At 42.4% G+C, this 24916-nt stretch overlaps 1 protein-coding gene across 1 annotated transcript in view; it reads left to right on the forward strand.

Moving 5' to 3' along the window:
• The window catches only part of gabbr1a (gamma-aminobutyric acid (GABA) B receptor, 1a), a 60489-nt gene that overhangs the window by 19092 nt on the left and 16481 nt on the right, over positions 1-24916 (forward strand). Inside the window, exons 8-16 of the mRNA XM_031867562.1 lie at positions 6404-6538; positions 10717-10887; positions 11553-11654; positions 11940-12005; positions 12236-12427; positions 15892-16137; positions 17540-17603; positions 18490-18567; positions 23934-24084. Of these exons, the coding sequence (XP_031723422.1) occupies positions 6404-6538; positions 10717-10887; positions 11553-11654; positions 11940-12005; positions 12236-12427; positions 15892-16137; positions 17540-17603; positions 18490-18567; positions 23934-24084 (1205 nt within the window). The remainder of the gene's footprint in view (positions 1-6403; positions 6539-10716; positions 10888-11552; positions 11655-11939; positions 12006-12235; positions 12428-15891; positions 16138-17539; positions 17604-18489; positions 18568-23933; positions 24085-24916) is intronic.

Here is a 24916-nt window from a genome sequence, read left to right on the forward strand (position 1 = left end):
CACCTGCCTGCCTTTTCCCAAGTCACAGTTCTCAAAGAGCAGCTTTCATTAAAAAGGTCACCCCGCTGATAAGTAACCCTCAAGTCTCCACTCTGCCTCACAAAGGAGGCTGACGTGCAATATACAGTGCTTGATAGTGTTAAATGAACAAACACACCTCCTGCTTGTTGCTCATCAATCATTAATCACGGTGGTATTTTAAAATGTCAACATTATCAACGACTATAAATCCAATATCCGCCCCCTGACTGGTTTCATTTCCCCTGGCTGCCCCAGATTACCACCCACTACGCTGACATAGACTTTAATTAAAAAAGCACATTATTTATCTCTGTAAAAAAAACTAAAATGCTCTTGCTATTTACGCCTTGTTGCTACCTGTCCTAATTGCTATTCTGAAAGTTTTTCCTCCAAAAGAAAACCATTTTTCTCATCAGCGGGATGAGTGGAGACGCAGGAAAACAATTACTGGATATCCCCTCTGTTGGGTTATTATCAATCATGCTGCAGGACAGATGCCTGGAGAGCAGCCGGGGCACCAAACAGTTAACTGTACTGGGACTGGTTAGAAATATGCTACGAGCTTTATTCTGATTGGTGTACAAGGCTCTGCATTGGAATCCTGTTAAACAGAATAGCAGGGGGAGAACGAATATGTGTGTGTGTGTGTGTGTGTGTGTGTGTGTGTGTGTGTGTGTGTGTGAGAGAGAGGGAGAGAGAGTTGGCATGGCAACACAGTTACTCTTGAAGCAAACCACAGAAACAAATAAGATTTCAGCTCTGTGAAAGTATGTGTGCAAATTCATATGCTGGATGTATGCAGAGCTGATTCCCAATGTGTCACGCATACACCTTGTTCTTTGCAATCAAATGCTAAACAGATCAAACCTGTGCGTGCATCCTCTGATTACAAGTGTAGTGAAGCGGGCAGCTGCAGATGTAGCTGCCGTATATAAACATAAAGATAAAGCAATGGCATGAGCACATTTCATAGGGATTGGGGGAAAACATCACTCCTCCTCGTGCTTCAGGAGTCACTGGCGCCTCCGGCTCGATAAATAGATGCAGATCCGCTGAATATAACAGCTCAAAGAGGCTGGTAGAACATTGTCTGAGCAACGCTGGCTAATTCCTTGAATTTAGTCCAGGAGGGAATTTATTGCTCCTGCTCAGGGTACAGTGTGTTTGGAATGAGTGTTTCTTTTTTTTTTTTACCTTCTCATTGCAAACACGTCTCACCTGGGTGGAATAGTAATGAGGATCTTACTCTCTGAGAGGTTGAAAAGCTATTATATGGAAAGGGATTAATTAGCTATGATATTTACATGCAGTTATGACGGCTCACGCCTCATTCTTGTTTGGTCAGAGAGCGAATCTCGAATAACTCTTTTGTTTGACTGGGAGATTAAGACAAGGCCCTTTGTTTGCATCTCAAGATCAAAGCCGGAGAAGTGTAATTACGCAGCAGAGTCTCTTGACCCGAATTTATCACGATGCCGAACTTTTTTGTTATCGCGTCTTTCAAGTCTAACAGCTCGTAAACAGCAGCATTGAGAAAACGGCACGCGTTAAAGTTTGACTTGGATTTGGTAGACAGGTACCTCAACACACATTCCCACACTGTGACCATTCGATTTGGGAGTATCAAGCGATGTCCTCAGCTTGTTCAACATCATACAATATTCATGAAGCTCAACACTTAATCCCAGCCTGTCCCTTTAATGGATGCAGATACCCCGTGGTAGCAGAACGGCTTGTTTCTCTGGCTATTCTGGCGACAGCATCAGACTATTTACAGCCTTCTGAGATCTACACACACACACACACACACACACACACACACGGACAGACACGTACACACACACACACACACATGCAGTACGTGCAGACACACACTCTCTGCGCAGGCCGTTGCCATGGATATATCAAAGCCGAGACTGCAAACTTTGATCAATTATTGACAGTGATGGAGTGAGACAGTGGAGATACAGAGAAATGGTGAAACAAGGTGCTTCCCTCACTCTTGTCCTTTATTTTAATTGGCAGCCGTGACACCATTTCCCTATTCACTGTGGCATAACCAGTATTCATCACTGGTCCCCATGCATGTCAATGCATTGGCATACAAGCCTGAATGCGGGCGACAGATGTAATTATGAGGAAATTAGGAGATGTAGCTGTGCATGCTTTGAGATGCAACACATAGGCTGTCCCCCAGGCCCTTATCTTATCCCCTCTTCACACTCTTTTTATATTATTCAATCTGGAGTGTAATTAGAGAGTGTATTAGGACGAGCCAGTGTCTTCTCCCGCTCTCCTCAGCCCAGGGAACATTGGGTTTCTTTCAAAGGTCCTCACGAGCTGGGTTTGACTGATTGAAAAGGCTGCATAGGCATGTTAACGACAACACTGTTATTGGCTCGGGGAATTTCAGCACCAAGGACAGCGAGAGAGGTGGCGGTGCTATGTCACGTATGTGTGCACATGTAGCTGTACGAGTGCATTTTTTATGACTGGTACACACACTGGTATGCACTAATCTCTTTCTGTGTGTGTGTGTGTGTGGGTGTGTGTACTTGCTCATCTACCTTTGTGAGCACCAAATTGAATTCACCTTCAGAGTGAGGGCGTTATTGGACAGTCCTCACTTTTTCAAAGGCCTCAGACTTAAAGGGTTTAGGTTGGAATTAGGTTGAGGTGAGGGTAAGGGTTGAGGTTAGGCATTTAGTGGATGTGGTTAAGTTCAGGGTAAGGGGCTAGGGGATGCGTTATGTCAAAGAGTGTCCTCTCAAAGGTAGAAGCACAGCGATGTGTGTGTGTGTCGGTAAATGTGTATGTGAATGGCATCGGGAGCCGTCAATCCAGGCGCTCTCATGAGCAAAGGAGGGCTAGAAATGAAAGTAAAATGGTGATGACTCCAGGGGGTTGTAGAAGACAGACCTCCAAGAATAGCAGAGATTCTTCAACCTTTATGGCATACCTGCCAACACCCCTGTTTTCTCTCTCTGTTTTTTTCTTAAGGGATACTGCGTGCTTTTTCACCTCTTACTGCCCCGTGTTTCCCTTTTTGTTTACCAAAAGGGTTTTTTAAATTTATTTTTTACGCTCGTCAAAACACAAGGTTCAGGTATGGAGTCTGATGCAGCTTTGTTCAAGAATAGACCTTCGTTATATCCCTGAACTCTCTGTTCAGCTATCTTGCTCCGGCGAAGGAGGTCGTGTTTTCGGTTCGGCATGGCTTTGGCAGAAGTCTGTGCTCTCCGAGTGCCCGTCTGATTTAATTCTAATTCCTACACGTTATAAGCTGCGAGTAATTTGGAAAATGTATGCAAACAAGTTGTTATTGAATGCTGTGTGAGGTTGGATTGTAATGACATATTTAATATATAATTAAAAGATATTCAGCAAAGAATTAGCCCTCATCAGAGTATAGTTAAAACACTGTAACACCAGAAAGCTAACAAGCTTCTTCTCAGCATGCAGCCTGCCCACAGCCACAGTGACAGGGAACACAAACAACCTCCAGGAAAAGCTGTATTTAAAAAAGGTCTGTGCGTCAATCTGCAGCTCCCCTCGCTCGAAGATAACACAGGAATTCATTTTCATGGGCAGAAGGCAACCGACAGGCTGCAGCTGATTTTACCAGAGAGGAGGAAGTGATCTGTGAAATCAGCTGGGGAAGAAGTGATTGATCGGGAGGAAAAACCTGCAGCCTCTCGGCCCCCGCGTTGTACAAGGTTGCCTATTCCTATATGACGTCAATATTGTGAAGCTGCTTACCCAGTCGATACGAATGCAGGTAACCCAGTGGTTTGAGGATGGTGAGCAGTGCATGAGGATAGACTCAGGGAATCTTTTTTACAAGCATGGATTCCAAAACTCTAGTTTAGCCGAGTCCGAAGACATTCATTCCAGGTTTTTCTAGTACTTCTATTGCCGCAGGTTTTGGTGATGTGGTGGAGAGTAAATTGAAACAAATGAACTGTCTTTGAGCTTTGATCCCTTGTGATACATTTGGACATCCAGTTTTAAAGGATTTAATACATTGTTGATGGTTGTTGTACAGAGATACATTTGACAGGTTTCAGTTATCCTCTATTGTGTACTCTGCTGCGCATGTCTTAAGGCTAGTGTCCCGTGGGTGGGTGCTCAAGGGTTAAAACATTTGTCATTACAGTGATAAAAACTTGCAAAAAGTATTCATAGAAAATCCTCAAACTTCTCTTGCAGCATAATCTAATTTCTGTCCAGCTGATCAAATTGAATACATTTTGCCAAATATACACTAAACTAACTTAGACAAATGTAGAGTAGAGGTTCATTCTTTACCTTGGAAATACATAACTGTGGCAAAATATCCAAATGTCAAGGTATACTTACAAGCTTCCTCCAAAGCTTCTTCACATCAAAATCTAGGGTTCAGTGTTGAGTAAGCGAGCTTACTTCTGTAACCCTCTCCTCCTCTCTGCTTGAGGCCTGAGGCTACATTAGCCACTGCTAGCATAACACACCTGAATCTCTGAAGGAACGATCAGCAGTCAAGTTGAATTTTTTTTAATGTCGGCACCAGGTATTGACAAGGATGCATGAAATAAAAATAGATGATATCTCTGGTTGTTCGATTTTCATCTTTTTTTTTTAATTCTGTCCATCGTGAGTCCAACAATGTTATAAAACTCTTTCCGAAAAAGAACTATATATATTTTGCACTAAAGTTCTTAATAAAATGGGAAAATACACACTATTGAGTATATTACCAAGAAAACATGCTGTATCTTGATATGTATTGAATATATATAGATATAGATATATATATATATGAAATATCTTGTGATAGAAGATTTTGGCCATATCGCCCAGCCCTAAGTCCACCCAGGCTTCACCCTGTAGCGCAAATTATAGCTGTAAGGTGTAGGTGGCTGCAAACGGCATTATTTCAAAAGTTATTGAATGCAAGCGGTTCAGAAGCTTTAAGAAATCACTGAGTGGAGCGTCAGCACATAAACAAATATTAAGTGTGGACGCAGGTTAAGCTGACAGATAAAACCCTGCTATGACCTTTTTTCCCGATCAGGTCACCTCACAGTATTATTCCACAGCGGGTGCTGAAGCTCCCGCTGATTCTGCGCCCATGCAGGAGACTTTACAGATGCTGTGACCTTTTCTACCCTCTATAGTGATCACTTTGACGACATGCACAGTTTAAACAAACTAAAGGTCCCAAAAAATAAAAGTAATTTAAGCAGAATTCCCTACATGGATTTGGACCAATGGAGAAAACCATACAGAGACTTTAATTGGGTTCAGATTGAATTATCTAAGTGCATGACAACATCCTGACTTTCTCTGCGACGACATGACACCACTATAATTCCACCCAATCTAGAGTTAATGGAAAACACGTCAATCAATAAGAAGCCCGGCTATTCCGCATATTCCCTGGTTCTTGAGTGGTGATTACCTCTTCAGAGAGAGCAGAGGGCCGCCTCAAAGAGACTATTCAGCCACCGATACGAACCCCCCAATTAGGAGCCATATTGGTCGCCGCCATCATCCTCCGCGGTTCGATTGTTTGTGACACTCATCTGGAGTGTATTTTTTTTTAAACTGTGCATGCGCACGTGTTTGTGTTTGCGAGCCACATCTCCTCTTCCACGGTGAATCATTGGATGTGTCAGGCCAGTTTATCAGTGACTCTGATGAGCAGCGCGGCGGTGACGGCCTGTCGGTAATCTGGCTGACAGAGCAGTGATGGATCATTCCAGCTGCACTCTCGCCACCCAGACATGCTGTAAATGACTTCATTGGAGGGTCGTAATGACTTGTGATGGCTGCTGTTGTGGTCATCGGGCTCGCTTTTGTTTGGTTTCGGCCTGTCTTTCTGTTTTTATGTCTTGATCTGTGGACAGCGTGTTGTGTGTCGATGATACATACTGGCTGTGTGGACGTGAACTCTTCGCTTTCCTTACTTCCAGCTTGTCTTCTCCCTTCACATTTGCATCTGCGTTTTGGGTGATCCCTGCTACTTTTGTGCCATTTCTTTCCCTGTACTTCCGTGACCTTGTCTGTTCTGTTCTTTGCATTTCCCTCACTCGTCCTCTTTTTGTATTACTTTCCTTTTCTCTTCACATTTGCATTGGCCTTTTAGTTCTTCTATGTCATTTCCCTTTACTTTATCTTCTGTTTTCCTCTTCCATCCCCCACGCTCCGTTCCTTATTTGTTCCTCACCCTCTGCTCCCATTTCATCTGTCTCCCTCACCCTTATCTGTCCCATTTCCCCCGCTCTGATTCATTCCCCTTTTTCCCTCTCTCTCTTTCAATCACCTCAAGTAACTTCTCATCCTTACTATTGATCTGTTCATCCGTCCATCCATTAAACACTTTGTCATTTTGTCCTTCCAGTGTGACCCCGGAGAAGCCACCAAGTTGCTGTATGACCTTCTGTACACCGAGCCCATCAAGATCGTCCTGATGCCCGGCTGCAGCGGCGTCTCCACGCTGGTGGCCGAAGCTGCTCGCATGTGGAACCTCATAGTGGTGGGTGTCTCTTACAGTTCATGCCCAAGTGCACACTTTCAGGACATTTTTTGTCAATCCCCAGTCATTTTAACCCAGAGTATTTTTAAATTGTTGAAGGCGGGGTGCGCGTAAGCTGCAACTGGCGTCAACATTTGTACCTCTTCTTCATCATTACTCAGTCAAATCCGAACACACAGACACGATACACATATTTTTAGACATGACTTACACTTCCAGAGGATATATCATTTATTTAGTCTCCAATATCCATTGCGAGTAAACATCAATGAATCTGCTTGGAAATCATAGGAAAAAGATGGTCCTTAAATCCTTTGCATTTCGCTGTGGTGATTTTATATATATATATATATATATATATATATATATATATATATATATATTTATATATATATATATTGTTTTGTTGATGCACACTGTTCATTGGCGGGTTTTTTTTTTGGCCTTAAGAATCATCACATATAAGTTTTCTTCAGTATCAAAGTAATCCAGCGATAGTTGGCATGCTTTTAATGCTGCCAGTGGTGAGCTATATCTTCTGTTACCTCTCGAAGTATCCAGTTATGTTTTGGTTGAGTGGTTTTCAGATGCTGAGATTTCAGCTGCCACACCCAAAACAATGCAGGTGGATGGAATTTTGTTTATGGGGTTTACATCATCGAGACATGACATTTAAAAATTCAACATCTCTCTCCAGTGTCCCTGTTCCTCTCGATATCCACAGAGCACACTGTCAACAGTTTTCATATAGAGACTATTTCTTCGGTTTCACAGCAGGGTCTGTGGATTCATTAGGTGGAGGCTGAAATCTTAGAGATATACATCTCAAAACCTGAAAACATAAAAACCAAAACTACCCTGCATGGTAGCTCTGTATAAATGCCATTTACAATTCAGACCCTTTGGTTCAAAACGTCTTAAGTAAAGGCACTGATCCTCCGCAGGGAACTAGGGCGAGATGCCAAACAAACAGCGAAGAAGACCTTACGTCCCATGTGTCTGTCTGTGATCGTCTTTTTCATTACAGATAGCACAGGGAGGGATATGAGCTGATAAGAAACCTTTGAAACTGACACTGAAAGCTCTGTGTTGTTACTCCCTCCGTTTTGTGCAGGCAACCGATGTAAAAATGACTGTGGAAGCTATTGGAAGCTGACATTTATCTAAATGGTAATCTTTTGCACTTGTGGTAATTATACTAAGTTCCCCAAATCAATGCTGTAGTTGTTTATTGATTTTCAAATACCTCACACGCCGCCTTTAATTAACGGCACTTAACACAACACTTTACCCGGCGGTTTCACAATACTGCATTGACGGCGACACTACGTGCAGGACAGAACATATTGTTTGACATCATATTCTGCATCATAATACATTTATAACAAGTACAAGCGCATCCTAGATCTCTGAATCAGTGAGGGATCTCATGCTGTCTTCTGCTGCTGCTGTTTTTCAGAAACACTTTTTATGCCTTCATCAGTTAGTTTATTTTGTTTATCTCATTCTCTGTCTCCTCTTGATCTGCCTCTCTGTCACTCACAGTGCTCCGCTTATTAGCTTTGTCCTGTAATTGAAGTTCCATCCAGAGATTAGTCATCGAGAACAATCAGTTCTAGTGTTTGGCATCTGCCCCTCTTTCTTGTTTCTGGTCCCCCTGTCTTTGTCCCTCTTTCTTTCCTCATCATTAAAAACTCTTTCTCACATTTTGACTCTTTGCATTCCTCTTTGCTCTGTCTGTCGTTGCTCCCTGGAGCTGGCATGCTCTATTTCAGCCCCCTTTTTTCCTTCCTTCCTTCCTTCCTTCCTTCCTCCTTTCCGTCCCATACCGTCTTTCTCTCCCACTCTCCATTTCCGCCTCGCTCCCTCAGCTCGAGCAGTCGATTCTCCCCGCACACAAAGGGATCTGTCTCTCTTTACTACACGCCACCACTGGTACAACCTCCTAACCGCCACACTCAATTATTTCTGTATGCTGCCTGCCTGCAGAAGCCTCCTCGCATGTCAAACAGCCTCATCGGCTCGCCGGGGGAGGCAAAAGCAACCTCTGTTTCTGGACGCTGATCAAGAAGGGGCTCTCGATCGGCTCCTCTTGGCACAGTGTTAATTTGATACCCCATCTCCCTTTCTAAAAGCACTGTAAGCCGTAGACAGGTATTGATCTACTCCTACAAGGCTACCGGAGAACTGAGGAACTGAGAATTGTTTGTGGTTTTTGGGAAGCTTTCAATGTGGAACTTTGCCTGTCTGTTGCTGACTGCTGCTACATCGGTCTATTTCTGCCACAGCTTTCTGCTTTTTGCTCCATTTTAGTTTTGTCACTGTTTTTGTGTCTGGTGGAGGTTTATTTGAGTGTTAGCACAGGGAAAAGGTGCAGCTCCTTGTTTGGGGATTTCTGGCTTTTGACAATTAAATGATTAACTTCTACAGGCGTGGTGCTAATGTAACCCTTGCCAAAACCAGATTGCAAAAACTATAAAATGGGTCTATAGGTGACGTCATAGAAACAATGTCCATTTTTATACAGTGTATGATTTTAGCTATGCTCAGGTGATGCCCTGACGTTACCTCTAGCACCTTTCCTCTAACCTTTTAGTTAAATAGCTTGATGTCAAATGGATGTATTGGCTTGAAATTGTGGACAGACATTCAAAACGAATGCCATTCCTATGAGCCTCAGCTGTACTTTGTGTTTGTTGCAAATTAGCAAACGTTAGCATTCTAAACCAAGATGGTGAACCTGGTAACTATTAACTGTGTGTGTGTGTGTGTGTGTGTGTGTGTGTGTGTGTGTGTGGGATTGACACAAAATAAAAACAATGGCTGTCTTCATGGTAATGAAGGAACACGTCAGACGTTAGACAGCTGTCACAATGGCTACTTTTGTTTTTGCACATTGTTCTTTCCCCCGTTTTTTCAGTCATAAACATCTCGTGTCATGTCAAATTCCTGCTGTTCCACATCTGCCCTGTAGTGGCCCCCAGTAGCCGTGTTTTCAGAAACCAATTTTAATAGCATCGCATTAGAAAATAAGGAATTAAAAAGTATTCAAGCTGGCTTCAGGTGTTTTTTGTCTTTGCCAAAAAAGAGTTGACGTGCTAAATAGATTATGGAAACAAATTATTTTCTGACCTTAATGAAAATATGTTTTTCTGTCAATTAACTCCCGTCACAGTCTGCGTGTGCTCATGTATGTTATGAACACCTAGCATGTTTATTACTGAGCATGTGTCACCCACCGAAGCTGCTGGTTTCTCCACATCTTTCAATGCTGCGCCCAGATCAGCTGTCGCGTCCTGATTCGCTCCCCTTCCTTCGTATTGACGCCTCCGTCTACCTGCCTGTGCCCACAGGGATTTGTTATTGTGGGGAGTCCCCATTGTACATGCCATTTGTCATCTAACATCAAACCCCCTCGCTCCCATTGGTTAACTTCCCAGGGTTGAGTTGGTAATGGTGCCGGGGAGGACGCTATGCTGTCTGTATCTGTAATGTAACTCCACGTTCCTCGTTGTAAAGGAGACCCATTAAGGATTTTATTAGTTTATTTGTCACTATGAAACTAATTGTTAGAGCAACTCTCAGTTTCTCCCTGTCTCTGTCTGGATTTTCCACCAATCCACCTCATCCCTGCTGTTTTGGACACACATCGAAGCAGTCTGTGTCTTGTGGGATTTGTGCCTGAAATTAAAATTTTATGGGTCCAAAAGAAAGAAGCAGATGATCACAACAATAATTAGATCCTTTTTTTGTTAGTTCGGTTTGTAATCGCAGAATGTGTCATCACAATTTCACGGCAACGTATGCATGGTAAATCCTGCATGCAGTGTTTCATTTTTGTTGTTGAAATTAAAGTGTTTATCTGCACACCTGATAAGCCTGAGGGAAGCTAAAAGGAGGGAGCGGGTGTGGATGAAAATGAGAAAATGGGAGCGGGGATTGTCTCTCTGGTTCTCAGTCTTTTCGCTGGCTTTCCTCTCTGTTGTTCGCTGTTTGAACCAGTCGCCATCAAAGAACACTGTGTACAGGGGAGGAACAAGAGAGTCCAGATTTGAATACATTTTGATTGAAGTCTGTTCTACTACTGATGGACCGTCAGAAGTATATTTTCCCCCTAAACTTCTCTATCATTCCTGCCTTATTTTTACCTCTTTTTTTTATTTCCTTATGTTTCCCAGCTGTCCTACGGCTCCAGCTCGCCGGCCCTGTCCAACCGCCAGCGCTTCCCCACCTTTTTCCGCACCCACCCGTCTGCCACCCTTCACAACCCCACCAGGGTGCGGCTCTTCCAGAAGTGGAAATGGACCCGCATCGCCACCATCCAGCAGACCACCGAAGTCTTCACCTCAGTCAGTACCTTTAATCTCACCATCTTACCTTCAATTTTACGCCTTCGTTTTATCTCCAACTCTGTCTTTAATCTTCTTCACTTGGTTTTTTTTATCACTCGTCCTTACTTCCTTGCTCCATCATTTCTGGTAAAGTGTCGGGTTTCCTTATTGCCTGTCTGCCTCTGTAGGTTTGTTTATGAGAGCTGTTGTGTTCTTAGGCCATGCAATATTTCTTCAATCTCCCCAGGCGATTGATTGAGGATTTTTGAAGTAATTTGTTGTGTGAGTATTGGTTGTGATCAATATTGATCAGGCCATATATCTCTACCAGGTAGGGAGGTCGATACCATGACACTTGAGTTGGTTCCTGTAATGGAGGTTAATGATCGCGCTCCCACGTTCTTTCCTCTACCTTCACACATTCTTCTTTTCTGCTTTCAACTTGTGTTTTGTCTAAAAATCTATTGTTTATCGAACACACCGTCTATCCCTCTTTTGACATTTCTCATATACGCTTCAGATTTTCTCTCTGTCTCTACAGACTTTATGCTTTCCTTTTGTCTTTCTCTACAATCTCAAGCCGGCACCTCTCTCTGTCTCGGTTCAGCTGCCTCTCTAACCTCCCCCTCTCCCCCCCCCCTCTCCCTGTCTGTCTCCCTCTGTCCTTCCCTTTCATCTCGCAGACTCTAGACGATCTGGAGCAAAGGACGAAGGAGGCAGGCATCGAGATCAGCGTTCGCCAGAGTTTCCTCACCGACCCGGCTGTCGCTGTCAAGAACCTCAAGGTGCTTTGATTAAAAATTCACCTCAGCTGCTGGTCCTCTTTCTTCCCCCTCCTCCTTCCTCCTCCGACTCACAGCTGCACACGATTCCATTAGCATAGAGGCGATTTGATAGAGGAAATTAATGCGCCATGCTAATTAGCAGCTCCCGAACAGTAGTACGTGCCGTCCTGCGAAGCAGCAGGAACTTTGGCCCGCTGCGCTGCCACATCAAGCTGTGCTATAGTGAAGCTATATTGTTGCTCCTAATGAAACTAAGCAATGTTTTGTCTTCATGTTTTGATGCAGCGCCAAGATGCGAGGATCATTGTGGGGCTCTTTTATGAGACCGAAGCCAGGAAGGTGTTTTGTGAGGTTAGTTCCTTTTCTCGCTCAATGGATCCCAATAGACTAAACCTGACTTGGCTATTAGCAGAAATTGAGCTCTGTAATTAGCTGGTGGAATATCTGAATGGATATCCTTGTTTGGCAGTGATACAACATGCTCAACCCATCGCTGGGAATAATTATCCTCATGCTTATTTATCATTCTCTCCCTCCCTTCATCCACCCTCCATGTCTGCCTCCCTCCCTCCCTGCTGCAGGTGTTCAAGGAGAAGCTCTACGGGAAGAAGGTTGTGTGGTTCCTGATAGGCTGGTACGCAGACAACTGGTACAAGATCAAAGACCCAGCTATCAACTGTACAGTGGAGAACATGACGGAGGCCGTGGAGGGACACGTGACCACCGAGATCGTCATGCTGAACCCCGAGACGGTCCGCGGCGTCTCCAACATGGTGCGAACACACAAAACACTATTATCTCTCCCTCTACCATAATAATTATATTAAATTATGTTAATCCGGGGAAAGGAATTGCAACATCAACAGCTTCAAACATCTTCTTTGTTCCTGTAATCGACAGAAAATAACGTCATATGAAGAATCTATCACAATGCAAAATACGTAAGGCTCTTAGGCCCAATGCAATTGTTTAATGAGCATATAATGACATCAAATAGTGCTCTGTCATACAAGTACACATGGGAAATGGAGTTCCCGATTGTATTTCCCAATGTGCAAATACATGGGAAGCTGAAAATACAACATATCACAGAAACTGGGGATTGTATTGATGAGTCAATAAAGAAAGCAATCAGGGAATCCAAATAATTACATACGAGAAGTAATAAAAGGAAGGAAATCATTGCACAGACGTCTGTAAATCCGTCATGAAGGTGCTGTGCTTACAACCTGAAAGGCATTAGTAATCTCCATTAACTGATTTTAATGGAAAAATACCAGATTCTCACAAAAGAAACACGTTGCTTTACACTAATTATCACCTGTATTTCATGTCTTCATGCACCCAAAAGGTGACAAAGAAATGATGATAAATTGCAAATGTGATGCTGATTATGTACCAGAGTCTACAAAGTAATATTTATTTGCAAGACCTGCAAAACCGATGGAACATTCGCCTGTTTTCATTATGGTGAGCATGTTAGCGTGTTGATTTTCTGCTGTGCTGAAGTCAAGCCTCTAACTCTTGGGGCCCTATTTCAATGATCTACAACACAAAGCAAAATGTTCATTTAGGTTGTGTCCGGCTACACTTTTGCTAGTTAACCGGTGCATTAGCTGAGTGCAAAGTAGTGCGCAAGGGGCAAAGGGGTTGTATTTAGTCTCTTAATTAATCATAGCTTGTTTTGGGCGTAACAAACCATTGTGTCATTTCCCATTCCCTTGCATTGCTATTTAAATGCCGGATTCTGCAAATTGGACAATTGAGCAGTTTTCTGCAGTAAAAATTATGTTTTTGAAAGGCTAAACACCAGCAAATAGTATAATAATAAAGAAGAATACTGTAGCCTGATTTTTATATCTGGAGTTACTGATTAAGAGGGCACTTTGTTTAGTATTTGTCTCTGTCCATTGACGGGGGATGCTGAATTAATGTTGTCGTGATATATTGTGGAGGGAGGGAATGGCCAGGTGTGTGGTCCTTGGCCGGTGGACTCTCTGCCATCTGCCAATCAACAGTCCCATCAGTAATTCAATTTGACTGCATATGAGCACATGCACTGACAACCTATTTAACTGGGGAGGAAAGCGCTGTTATGTGTCTGACCACACCTTATTTTAAGACCAACACGTCCACGGGGCGCACAGATTGGTGCATTTGCTACTTAAGCAACGTGTCGGGAGCTTAGTGTGAAAATGACAACTGCGCCGGTCTGAAAAAAAGCAATGACAAGTTGCGCTGCGACACCCTAAAGATAGGGCCTCGAGTGTGTTTAATAATCAAAATAAACAGTGACAAATTCCTGGATGTTTTTTTTTGCTGAATTAAAAATAAATAATAAGCCTTAAAACACAGTACAATATGATATTATTGCTATTTTCTGTAATGTCCCTGCACTACATTTTCTAGTGATGGCTTGTCAGTCACTTAAACACTGTGGTATCTTCCTTCTTGGATTTTCTGTTGATGTAGTTTCAGCTCTTGTGATCAACATTACTGTTTCTAGCTATTCAGCTCTTCTTATCCGTATCCCGAACAAACGTCTTCTGCCGCCATCCATCTGAAATGGATCGATTCCCACGAGATTAGTTCTTGTGTGTGTTTAGAACAGTGATGTCACAGCTTGATTGAACTGTTTGTGACCTGAATCAATATTATGTTTCATAAACCTCTGATGCAGAAAATAGATGTTCAATACTGCCACACTCTCTATGAGCGTCTTCCTTTATAATTTTGCCTCTCAGGTAGCAGTCGTTCTCTGTTTCTATTTCGCCCGTCGCTCTCTCCTCTGTTCACCTTCTCTAATCCTCTTAAACTGTCTCTTCCTCTCTAAGTCTCTCCCATTGTTCGACCCTCTCTGACTCTGCTGGTCTGTGGTGGATCATCCTTTCATTCTTCTTGTTTACCCACCTTTCCCTTCTCCTTCTCATTCCCTCATCCCCACCTTTTCCACCACCATCCCCCCCCCCCCCCCCCCACCCCCACCCCGCGCCCCTCCTTCCCTCTCTCACACTTCATCAGCAGCTGTTGTTTATATTCATAGAGCACCTGCCGCTACCTGCTGATTTAGCTGTTGACGCGCTGCTCAACTCTTGCTCACAGTCAATCTATTCAAATTCAATTTCCACGTTTGAGATTGGCATATTTCTTCTAGATAGAGCGTTCAGATGAAGCTGGTGTGCCAGTACTGCAGGGTCTGCAGGAGCACATTGTCAGCTAGTTTTCAGTAGGTGGTGGCAGATTTAAATGCCAAATGCCAAGGTGGAATTTCAATGAGATAAATTTGACAAGACTGAATTGGGGGTGTGTGGGCCCTCACTGGCCTCAGAGAATCCACAGGGACACCTTGATGGTTGGTAGCAATAATCGCCCGCCACACATGTCTCCTCACTTTCAGAGTGAGATCATGTTTATTGGTGTTTCATTACTAAAACGCCTCAATTGAGAAAAGGAACATATTGGATTCAAGTTGAAAATCACTTCTATTCTTCTCAAAGCAACAGGATCAGTCCGAGTTGCTCTGGGGCCACATCTCAAAATACTACATTTGTTTTTATTCTTTAACTTCCTAATTCCCAGCTGCATCCAGATGTGGGGCAAATTATACTTGTATAAAATGAATTAAAAGGAAGAAAGTAATAATCAACCGCCGATATAGAAACAGCATTTCTCCTTTGGCTAATTTCCTTAAGTTGCAAAAGGAGCATCTGTAATATTACAATAAACTGCCTCTGTATGAATCAAACACGTAAACAAATATCTTTAGCTCCCTCCTTAAGTCAGTGCAGCATGTTTTCAGGAATTATTCAACATTTTGGGAAAGTTTTTCGCTTTCTTGCAGAGAGTTAGATGAGAAGATACCTCTCTTACGTCTCTACATTAGATGCAAAGCTCTGCCGGGGTTCATTCGTGGTCCCTCAGCCTCGATTCCATCATGGGGGTTAACAATGTTGTAACATTTATTTGTGTTCACTTTAAAGCTCTTAAAAACTTGGTTTAAAATATTAAATCTAAAGAAAATCTCTCTTATAAAATAACCCAAACTCTTAGCGGGTAATTGTTTGTTCAGGACTAACCTCTTAAATCCTCCAGGAGATCAAACCCTTGCTTCCGTTTACAGTCTCCTCTTTGCCTTTGAGTAATAGACTTATTAATGTCTAATATTATTAATTTTTGCAGCATTGCATTTCTTCAGAAGGACTCCTCTTTGATATCTTTTCTATCCTGCGTCTATTAGACATCGCAGGAGTTTATCGCCGCCTTGATGTCCCGTCTGGGTGGGAAGAACCCCGAGGATACCGGCGGGTTTCAGGAGGCCCCGCTAGCCTACGATGCAGTGTGGGCTCTGGCCCTTGCCCTCAATAAGACCGTGGCACCGCTGAAGGCCAAGGGCCGACGACTGGAGGATTTTAATTACAACAACCATGACATCACCTCCGAGATCTACAGGGCCCTCAACACGAGCTCCTTTGAAGGTGTTTCGGTACGTGAAAATACAGTAGAGTAAAGTACAGAAAATAAAAAGCGTTTATGCTCCCATTGATGTTTATGATATATGAATATGCAGTGTTTAGAAATAGTCCTTGTGGACGATATAAGGATCTGAGTGTCCTCTATTTCTGCAAGGAAAATCAGAATAATTGAATTTAGTTCAGTAAAGTAACTACTAACTGTTCACACACTCTCCCTGGACACCTTGTTAGTCACGCCTCTAAAATCTACTGCAATCCAGCACAACAGCTCTGCCACATATTGTGCCTTTATGAAGCTTATAATGTTCAGTTTTTGTTAAATCTTTGAGAGAGGTGTTCATTTAACCTCATGAACTCCCCTAGGACGCCGGCATTCAGAGGATGTATGACTTTCCTGGGTTTATTCACAATAAGGGGTTTCTGAGCAGTTTCCAGAACAGAAGTGCTCGCCATCCAATGGCTGAAAATTCTTGCAGAAATCTCCAAATGTAAAAAAAAACATGATGTTCCTCAATGTCTTATTGTGGTATTTTGGAAGGATTTTTGATAAAAAAGGACAAATGTTGCTCTAAATCTGTGTTTTCCGAACACTCAATGCACATTACACTACACTTCAACATTCACTCATTCACATTCATACACTGATGTTGGACCGAACCGGTGATCTTCCGATTAGTGGACGACCCGCTCTTCCTCCTGAGCCACAGTCGCCCTTATGAGACATACGTGAGCATGAAATACCTCCATCCTATTGTTTTTAAGCGCGTATACACTTTCACAGTTTATTTTAATTAATTCTGATTTATTACTAGAAAAACGTGCTGAGCTGCATCTCAATTAACCTTCAGGTTCCCAGCTTTCAGACGATGTGATGATCCCCCCCCCTCAAAAATGGACTAAAATGGGTTTCTCGCAGTATAACGCAGTCCAGTTTAAGACTACTGCAAACAACAGTACAATCTCAACAATAAACATATAGTTGCGTTGATACCCCTCTTACAGTTTCAACAAGAACTGAACATTATAGACTTTTTAAAGGTAGGAGTTATGTCTGAGCTATTTGGTTGCATTATATTGTACAGGTGCACGATATAAAGTGGCAACTGATACGTGATAAAGGCAACTTGGGGCTTATTTTGTCGTGTTATCCATCGTTACTGTTCATTATGATAACATTTGGGATCAACGATGGGTCAAGATAAGCCTCATGATGATCAAAGCAAACAGCTTATCCAGGTTATTTAAACGTCTTTATTTGGAGATAAATATCGTAGCTTAGCATACACAAATGAGATCGGTATTAAGCTTCTCATCCAACTCTTGGTTAGAAAGCAAATAAGTGTATTTATCAAAAATGTCAAAGTAGTGCTTTAATCATTTGCAGTAAAACACTTCCTTCCATCTGTGTCTCAGGGCCAAGTGGTGTTTGACGCCCAGGGATCCAGGATGGCAATGACTCTTATCGAGCAACTGCAAGGTAAAAACACTCCCACACTGGCCTCCCACAGATGTTGTACTGCAGTTAACAGTAAATGCCACTCTATCATAAGAAAAAAAAACCAATATCCCAGCCGACTGTGTTCCTCATGTATCGATTGTTGCTTTCAGCTCATTTCAGAGCAAAGCCTCTTTTTTGGGAGGGGATTGTTTGCGGGATTCACTGCCGATTGGTCTCCGTATCCTATAATTGCACGCGCGAATGCGCTTGATGCAGGAATGTGTTGACTCAAGGCTTCGCTCTAATTGGGCACAAGCCTCCGTTTTAAGCCGTTTCTGGAAATGGCATCCTATTTGTCACCAGTGACTTAATGAGTTTCCCCGCACAGGATAAGGTTGAGGATTATTTTCTACCTCTGTTCCCTTTGGCGTCCTAAAGGATGAGGATTTATAATCCTGCCTCTTTCCCCTCACACTCTGTCTCATATTTCCTGTTGTGGTGTCGAGGTAATTTGACATCCACAATGAGACGACCTGACTTGCATCCCTGAATCACTGTGGGACCTCATCAGTATTCCTGGTCAAGACTGCCACATAAGCTCCTTTTTTTTCTCCTTCTTTTTCTCCTTCCTTCTCCCCTTGGTGCTTCTTTGTTTGCCCTTCTTTATGCACCTTTTCATCCCTCATTCCTTTTATCTGTTCATTGTGTGCCTTTTCTGTACCATTAATATGAAAGCACAGGAATGATGGAGAAATAGCTAGAAAGTGGTTTTATGAATAGAAAGCAAAACTCCCCCAAAACCACCAGGGAAGGTAATTAATTACACAAGCGTCACTAATTAAACTTTCTTTCTCTCTGACTTTTGTCCTTTTATTTTACTCACTCACTATATTTTTTTGCTTTTCTTTCTGTCCCAATCATCTAGGAGGCAGTTACAAGAAGATCGGTTACTATGACAGCTCTCAGAAGAACCTCTCTTGGTTTGGCAATGATGTTTGGATAGGTGAGATGGAGTTCGTGACACTGTCTTCGCCCAGCTTCCTGTGTCTATGTTTATGTACTGTCTGTCATGCTGTGAGTCATCGGGGTTCACATCTCTGGACCTTGACATTAGACCTCCTCGGTGTGGCTCAATTTAGACTTTTCCTCCTGTGTAAATGACATACAATCACGCTGGATTTTCTCTAAACCCTAATTGGGTTGAAGCTAGTTATTTGGAGGCTGATGCGCGACCAAAATGAGCCGCCTGCACACTTCCTCTCCAACATGTGTTAAAATGTTGGCGGAGCAGAAGCACAGCAACCAAACTGGGCAGCAGCTAAGTTTTACTGGCTAATCCAGGAGATTTTTAAATGTCTAACACTGTGGGTTCACCCTGAGACACGATCAAGACAACACTGCCCTGTTATCTGTCGGGTACAACTTCTGTTTAGCCCAGATTTGTTAACATTTTGGCAAACTGAAACCATTAAAAGTATGCCTTAATAGCTATTAGCAGTTCCTGTTTGCAATGAACCCACTTATGTACGGACAACTATCACTGCATTACTTCGATACTGAGGTTTTGGAGTATAAGGAGCATATTTTTTCTCTGATTTCTAAGATTCATGGACGTCGATTTGTGATGCACATTGGAGATAATGAGATCCTCAGAAAGTGCTAAATCTAAAGATATGTGTGTGTGCAGATCATGTCTGTAGGTTTAGATTGGACTGTGAGCTGTGACTTCGAGAAAGAGGGCAAGTTTAGAAGCAAACTGCAGAAATCGGGCGCTTTGAAAAGGATTTTAAACCTTAATTGCCTCCATGAGCTGTGTGTCACAGCCACTGCTGCAGCTCCAACTGCTTACCGAGTTGGTAAGTGGGGCAAACCAAATACAAGACCTTCCTGTTTTACGAACTCCGGCACACACCTGTCTTTTTCACCTTTGCCTCACGTCTCGCCCTGCACACCTCGAGCCTCACAACCAAACTTTGTTTTTAAGTCCTTCTGCCAAATGAAGGAGCTCGAGCTCACGTCACACAAACCAGAACCTTCTCTCTGACTCCTGCTGTCCGTATTCTAGTTTTCTGTGAAAACCTGTTACTGCTGATTTTCCTCAGACACCAAGACCAATTCTGTGGTTGTTTACTGGCCCGTCCCTCCCTGGAGAGGTGACATACTTGTGTCTGGACAGAGTGTGCCACTAATCAATCCTGCACGCCTCGGTGGTCCGTAGAGAGACGCCTTTTTTTAGGCTTTTAAGGAAATGATCAGTTGCCAAGGCTTAATAACTGAACCCAGAAGAGGTAGCGATTCCAGGTCAGCATCAGTGGCGAGGGACAGGTGACTTGTATACATGTAGGCATCATGTCCTTCACCAGGTTGGCTGCCAGCTCTTTAGTTTGGCTCGTCTCAACATGGCTGGCTCGTTGTTAGCCCAGTTAAAACTTGCGGGGTTGAAACTGACTCCCTCTCCTACTCAGAGGTGAGTTTTGTTGACTGGGTTTCACTGTTTACCAAATAAAGACAGGCGGGGGGGTTCTCCGAGCTGACAGGGTGGAGCACACACGGGGGGGTTCGCAACTTAACCCCGCCGTTTGTTTCCCCGCGTGTTTACCAGGCGCCTCACTTTCTCGCTCTGTTCACGATCACCCTAACAACCACTTCAGCTCTCATGCTCTTCTTCTAATCGCTGTGGCAACTGTTATAGAGCTGCGTCTCCATGGCAACACCCTGTCCTGATTCCTTGATCAAGGACGGAGGAGAGTTTAAACGCATCGACTGAACGGACGGTCGACACATGTGCACACACACACACACACACACACATGCGACGTTAATTATTACTGTTCCATGTTTCATTCATTCACATATACAGTCTTCCTCTTTCATGCTTAATAATAATAGTAATACATGTGTGCTTTATGTCAAATAGTATATGAGATATTTAAACTAATTAACTAATAGTTGTCAAACTAAATATAAAAATACAACAACAAAAAATAGAAAGATAAGAATAAAATAACAAAACTTGAAGTCATATTCCATTAAAGCAAAGGCAGAAAAAATGTTTGAGATGTTTCTTAAAAGAGTGAGAAACAGTTGTTCAGTCACATCAGTAGAGGTGATTCATTAGATTCCATGTAGCTTCTTCTGGGACATTCGGTCCACTTTGTCCTGCTCACTGCAACTCCACATGGACTCGTTTCTTTTGTGGAGACGTGAAGTTTAGCAGAAACAGAAATATTGAATACACGATATTATTTTACTTTTCAAAAAAACAACAAACCTTATGGACACATGTGAAGCGTGCCACGGTACATACTTTTGAGAAGGCTGAACTTTTAGTTATTAGCGTTGTCACAACAGGATTTGAATGAGGTTTTCTTACTTCTGGAGTTCCAGTGCCCTCTTCTACATGTTTCTGGTTAAAACCCTGGTGGTGTATGTCACACCTGGTCCTAGTTTTCAAAACACATACAGTATATACGTGACGAGTTCAGGTCACTGCACATTTGTGCTATTCAACACATCGACATGTGTTGTGCACGCTGTCAGGACTGAAGGCTCTCGTGTATGTAGCTCATGTGGTCGATAATATGCTGTAAATTGCACAGATGGACAAACACTTCTCGTTCTCGAAACACTCTCAGAAACAACACGTTTTCTTTATGCCACATGTGGAAAGCATAAATTGAAGCGTATGCGTATACAGGGTATCTGCAGGTTAAAAAGCATTGCATTCAGTTGGCTTTAAAAATGGAATTGAAAAGTCTTTAACTTTATTCACAAAAGTCTAAAATATTTGATCTTGCCTGCCATAAAAATATGTTATCTTGCCAGCCAGAGACAGTGATGTTAGTTCTAAAATGTTTTTGTATCCGATTGTGGTCTTTTGGGATCCACTTATAAACTAGCGGTGTGATTGTTGCGCCAGTGGATTGTGCACACAGGAAGTTGTTTAATCAGCAGCATCAGACCTGAAGCAAACACTGTTGCTACTGCTCGCTACAGTAGCTAGGAAGCTCATCGTGTGCAACTGTTGATTTTAGGAAAAACTTGGACGATATTCTTGTGGTTATCCGGGTCCAAGTCGCATTAACAACATTGATTATATCATTAGGAATGATTGTGGCATACTGCTGGGAAGTGCTAAAATAAATGATTCAAGGCCATATCGTCCCTTCTGGTTTTCCAAACATACTTCAGCCGCTATGATCATGCGACGTATAGATTGCGGCGTTAAAACGTCTGCAGAAAGAGACCTGCTTATATCGTCATTCCTCAGTCAGATGACACCAGACGCCGCTCGGTTGTGTTACGTCAGTGACAAGCATCTAAACAGAGAGCATGATGGGCATTCTGACACCCTGCGACCCTCGAGGGGGCGACACTCTGGCACTTTTCTCTGACATCTGACACATCAGCTTCACGCGGCGCTGACGCTCCTGCTCTGCTTCCCCTCTGACATGCACACACACACACTCTGTCACCCTCTATTTCTCTCGCGCACACACACACACACACACACACACACACACACACATCAAACAGACATTAATCCCACTGTATGCACACATGAATGCTTCCCTGCACTCAAATGCACCCTCATGAGCATTCATGCTTACTGTATAGGTGCTTATCATGCATGCATATATATATACAGGTACAGTCCATATTGACATACTCGGGAGTGTACACACACACTTACACACACACACAAATCTGTGAGCAGTCCCAGATTTCGACAGACAGATAGTCCGAGGCTGTTAAGGGGAAAAACGAGGCTCCCTGTCCATCTGCCCCTCTCTGAACCGTCCTCACTGAGGAATCCTTCGGGTTTAGAGCTACACAAGCGTAAATAGTTGGGTAGTTTGTATAACCACACACACTTTTATACTCTTAATCAAAACCAAAGTTGTCTACTTGCTTACTACGTTACGTTTCAGTATGAAAATGAAATTCAGTTGGTTGTATATTTTACTTCCCTGTGCTTCAGCATTATCAATATTTGATGGAGGTTCAGGAGTTCATGCACTGATGCTAACCCGCGCTCATGTATACATGTGTGCACTACTGCACTGTAAGCAGTTGTGGAAGAAGTATTTGAATCATTTACTTCAGTAAAAGTAGCAATCTAGGTCAACGGATTATATGTATTTAGATTACGTAATCAGATTACAAAAGTAGCTATAATCAACTCAGATTACATTTGAAAAGTGTGCAGTCAGATTATAGTCACGTTGTCAAGGATTACCTGATTTTTTGATAAAATATACGTTAATGCCAACATGTTTTTGTGAGGTTCATTTGATTTGACCAATTCTAAATGAACTGTCTAATATTCTACTTTATATATAAGTAAGTTGCCAGTTGTGTTCACGGTGAACTAACTGATATTTGTTTTTGTTTATAAATGATGATTGATGGATAATGGCGTCTTCATTCCTCTTCATTTACATTGAAAATGGAAGATGAACATTTTGAGTAAGTGCTCCTCTTGTGTTACAAGAGCAAAGTCCTCCATGTGGCCTTTGATTAAAAAACAGCAGCAACAAAAACAGCATCCCACATGATGTACAATACACACAGTACACCTGTAATAATTTGATTTGGCTACCTGTAAATGGTGAATATGTATCTGACTACATTTCAAAGTAATTTGACCCAACCCTGTATTATTGGTATTGGTGTATTAATATGTAAGCAGTACTTCAATGTTGTCATTGGTCAATTTGGAGCTACTTTCACACCAACTACTTTATTTACTTTTGGTAGTTTAATCTGTGACAATGGATAATATTTTAAAAACTTTTCAACTTCATTTTTTTTGTATGTGAAAAGTAGCCAACAACCATAGCCCTTTAATCAATGCAGTGAAGTACAAAGTACAATATTTCTAGTATGTAGTGAAGTAGAAGTATTAAGTAGCATAAAATGGAAATACTACAATACAAATACTTTAAAATTGTACTTAAGGACAACACTAGTGTCACTTCCCACCACATTATGAGACACAACTCTGGACACCAAAAGTAGTGTTTTTATTTAATGCATGAACACAAATAGAATCATGACTACAAGTGAGCGTTGATTCAAATTTAGTTTTGCTTGCACCTCAATAATCAGGAAAAATAAAATACCGTATGCAGAGCTGTTGACCACAATACTTTTGTTTGGTAAAATAAAAACAGATATTGATGTTGTAAAAATGGATGGTGCACATAGATTGAGAGTGGGCTGTTAACATTCTGATTGGCTACTTGGAGAAAAAAAAGGATCTTCAGGATAAACTGCAATTACGTGGCATTGAGAGACGATGGTGAGAAAATGGCATCAGAAACCTTTCCTCTCCTCACATTTCTCTCTCTGTCTCTCTCCATCCAGGTGCTGGACCTCCGGCTGATCGGACGGTGGTGATCGAAGAGTACAGGTTCTTGTCTCAGAAGCTGTTTGCAGCTGTGTCCGTCTTCGCTGGCCTCGGCATCCTGTTCGGCATCGTCTGCCTAACCTTCAACATCTACAACGGCAACGTCCGGTGAGTTTAAATGAAAGATCTGTATGTGTGTTCATTAGAGCTGCAACAATTAATTGATCGCCAGAATTTTTACCGGCAAGTGTTGTAAGAATGGCAATATTTAATGGTTTCAGCTTCTCAAATAGAAAGATTGTTGCTTTTCTTGGCTCTGAAATTATAGTAAATTGGATATTTTTGGCTTTTGGAGTGTCGTTTGCACAAAAGAAGGAATTTAACAACACTTGGGCTCTAGGAATTTTTTATCATTTTCTGATGTTTTATAGAGCATAGAAATTAAACGTTTAATCCAGAAAATAAAAATAATCATAGTTGCAGCCCTTGTATTCATTATTATACTCTAACGTCTTGTTGTCATGTTTTTTGCTTTTCCGCTCTTCATGTTTGTCCTTGAGTGATATCTCGGAACATCCACCCGTCCCCATTAAGGAATTTTTAAAAAGATGGAAGTAATGCGGGTCTCAGAGGTTAAAGACACAGTTTTGTTACGTGAAGGTCACCTGTTGGAGACCAGTGAATGGAAATGACGTCCTGTAACAACACCCAGCTGCTCCAGCAGAGCTCAGCATTCACTGTGGTTGCACTCCATGTGTGAATGTGAGTATTTGTGGGAAGTGAGACCGAGGGAAACCTAATTCACCCAGAGATCCTTCCCTCTGTTGGGGTTGGTGTAAAAGCTGAAAGGCACCGCTGCTTCTCGAGTTTAAGTGCTACAAAGTTGTTGATTTGGGTGTGGCTTTTCTCAAACTAGCATCTGGTTTCATTGTCACAGTTTAAGCATAGCCCGAGACCAAATGCAAATAGACTTCCTTAAAAAACTGCCTTTTGATCTTGG

The sequence above is a fragment of the Anarrhichthys ocellatus genome, unplaced genomic scaffold (genome assembly GCF_004355925.1).
Source record: "Anarrhichthys ocellatus isolate YVR2014 unplaced genomic scaffold, GSC_Weel_1.0 scaffold39, whole genome shotgun sequence".
NCBI classification, from domain to species: Eukaryota; Metazoa; Chordata; class Actinopteri; order Perciformes; family Anarhichadidae; genus Anarrhichthys; species Anarrhichthys ocellatus.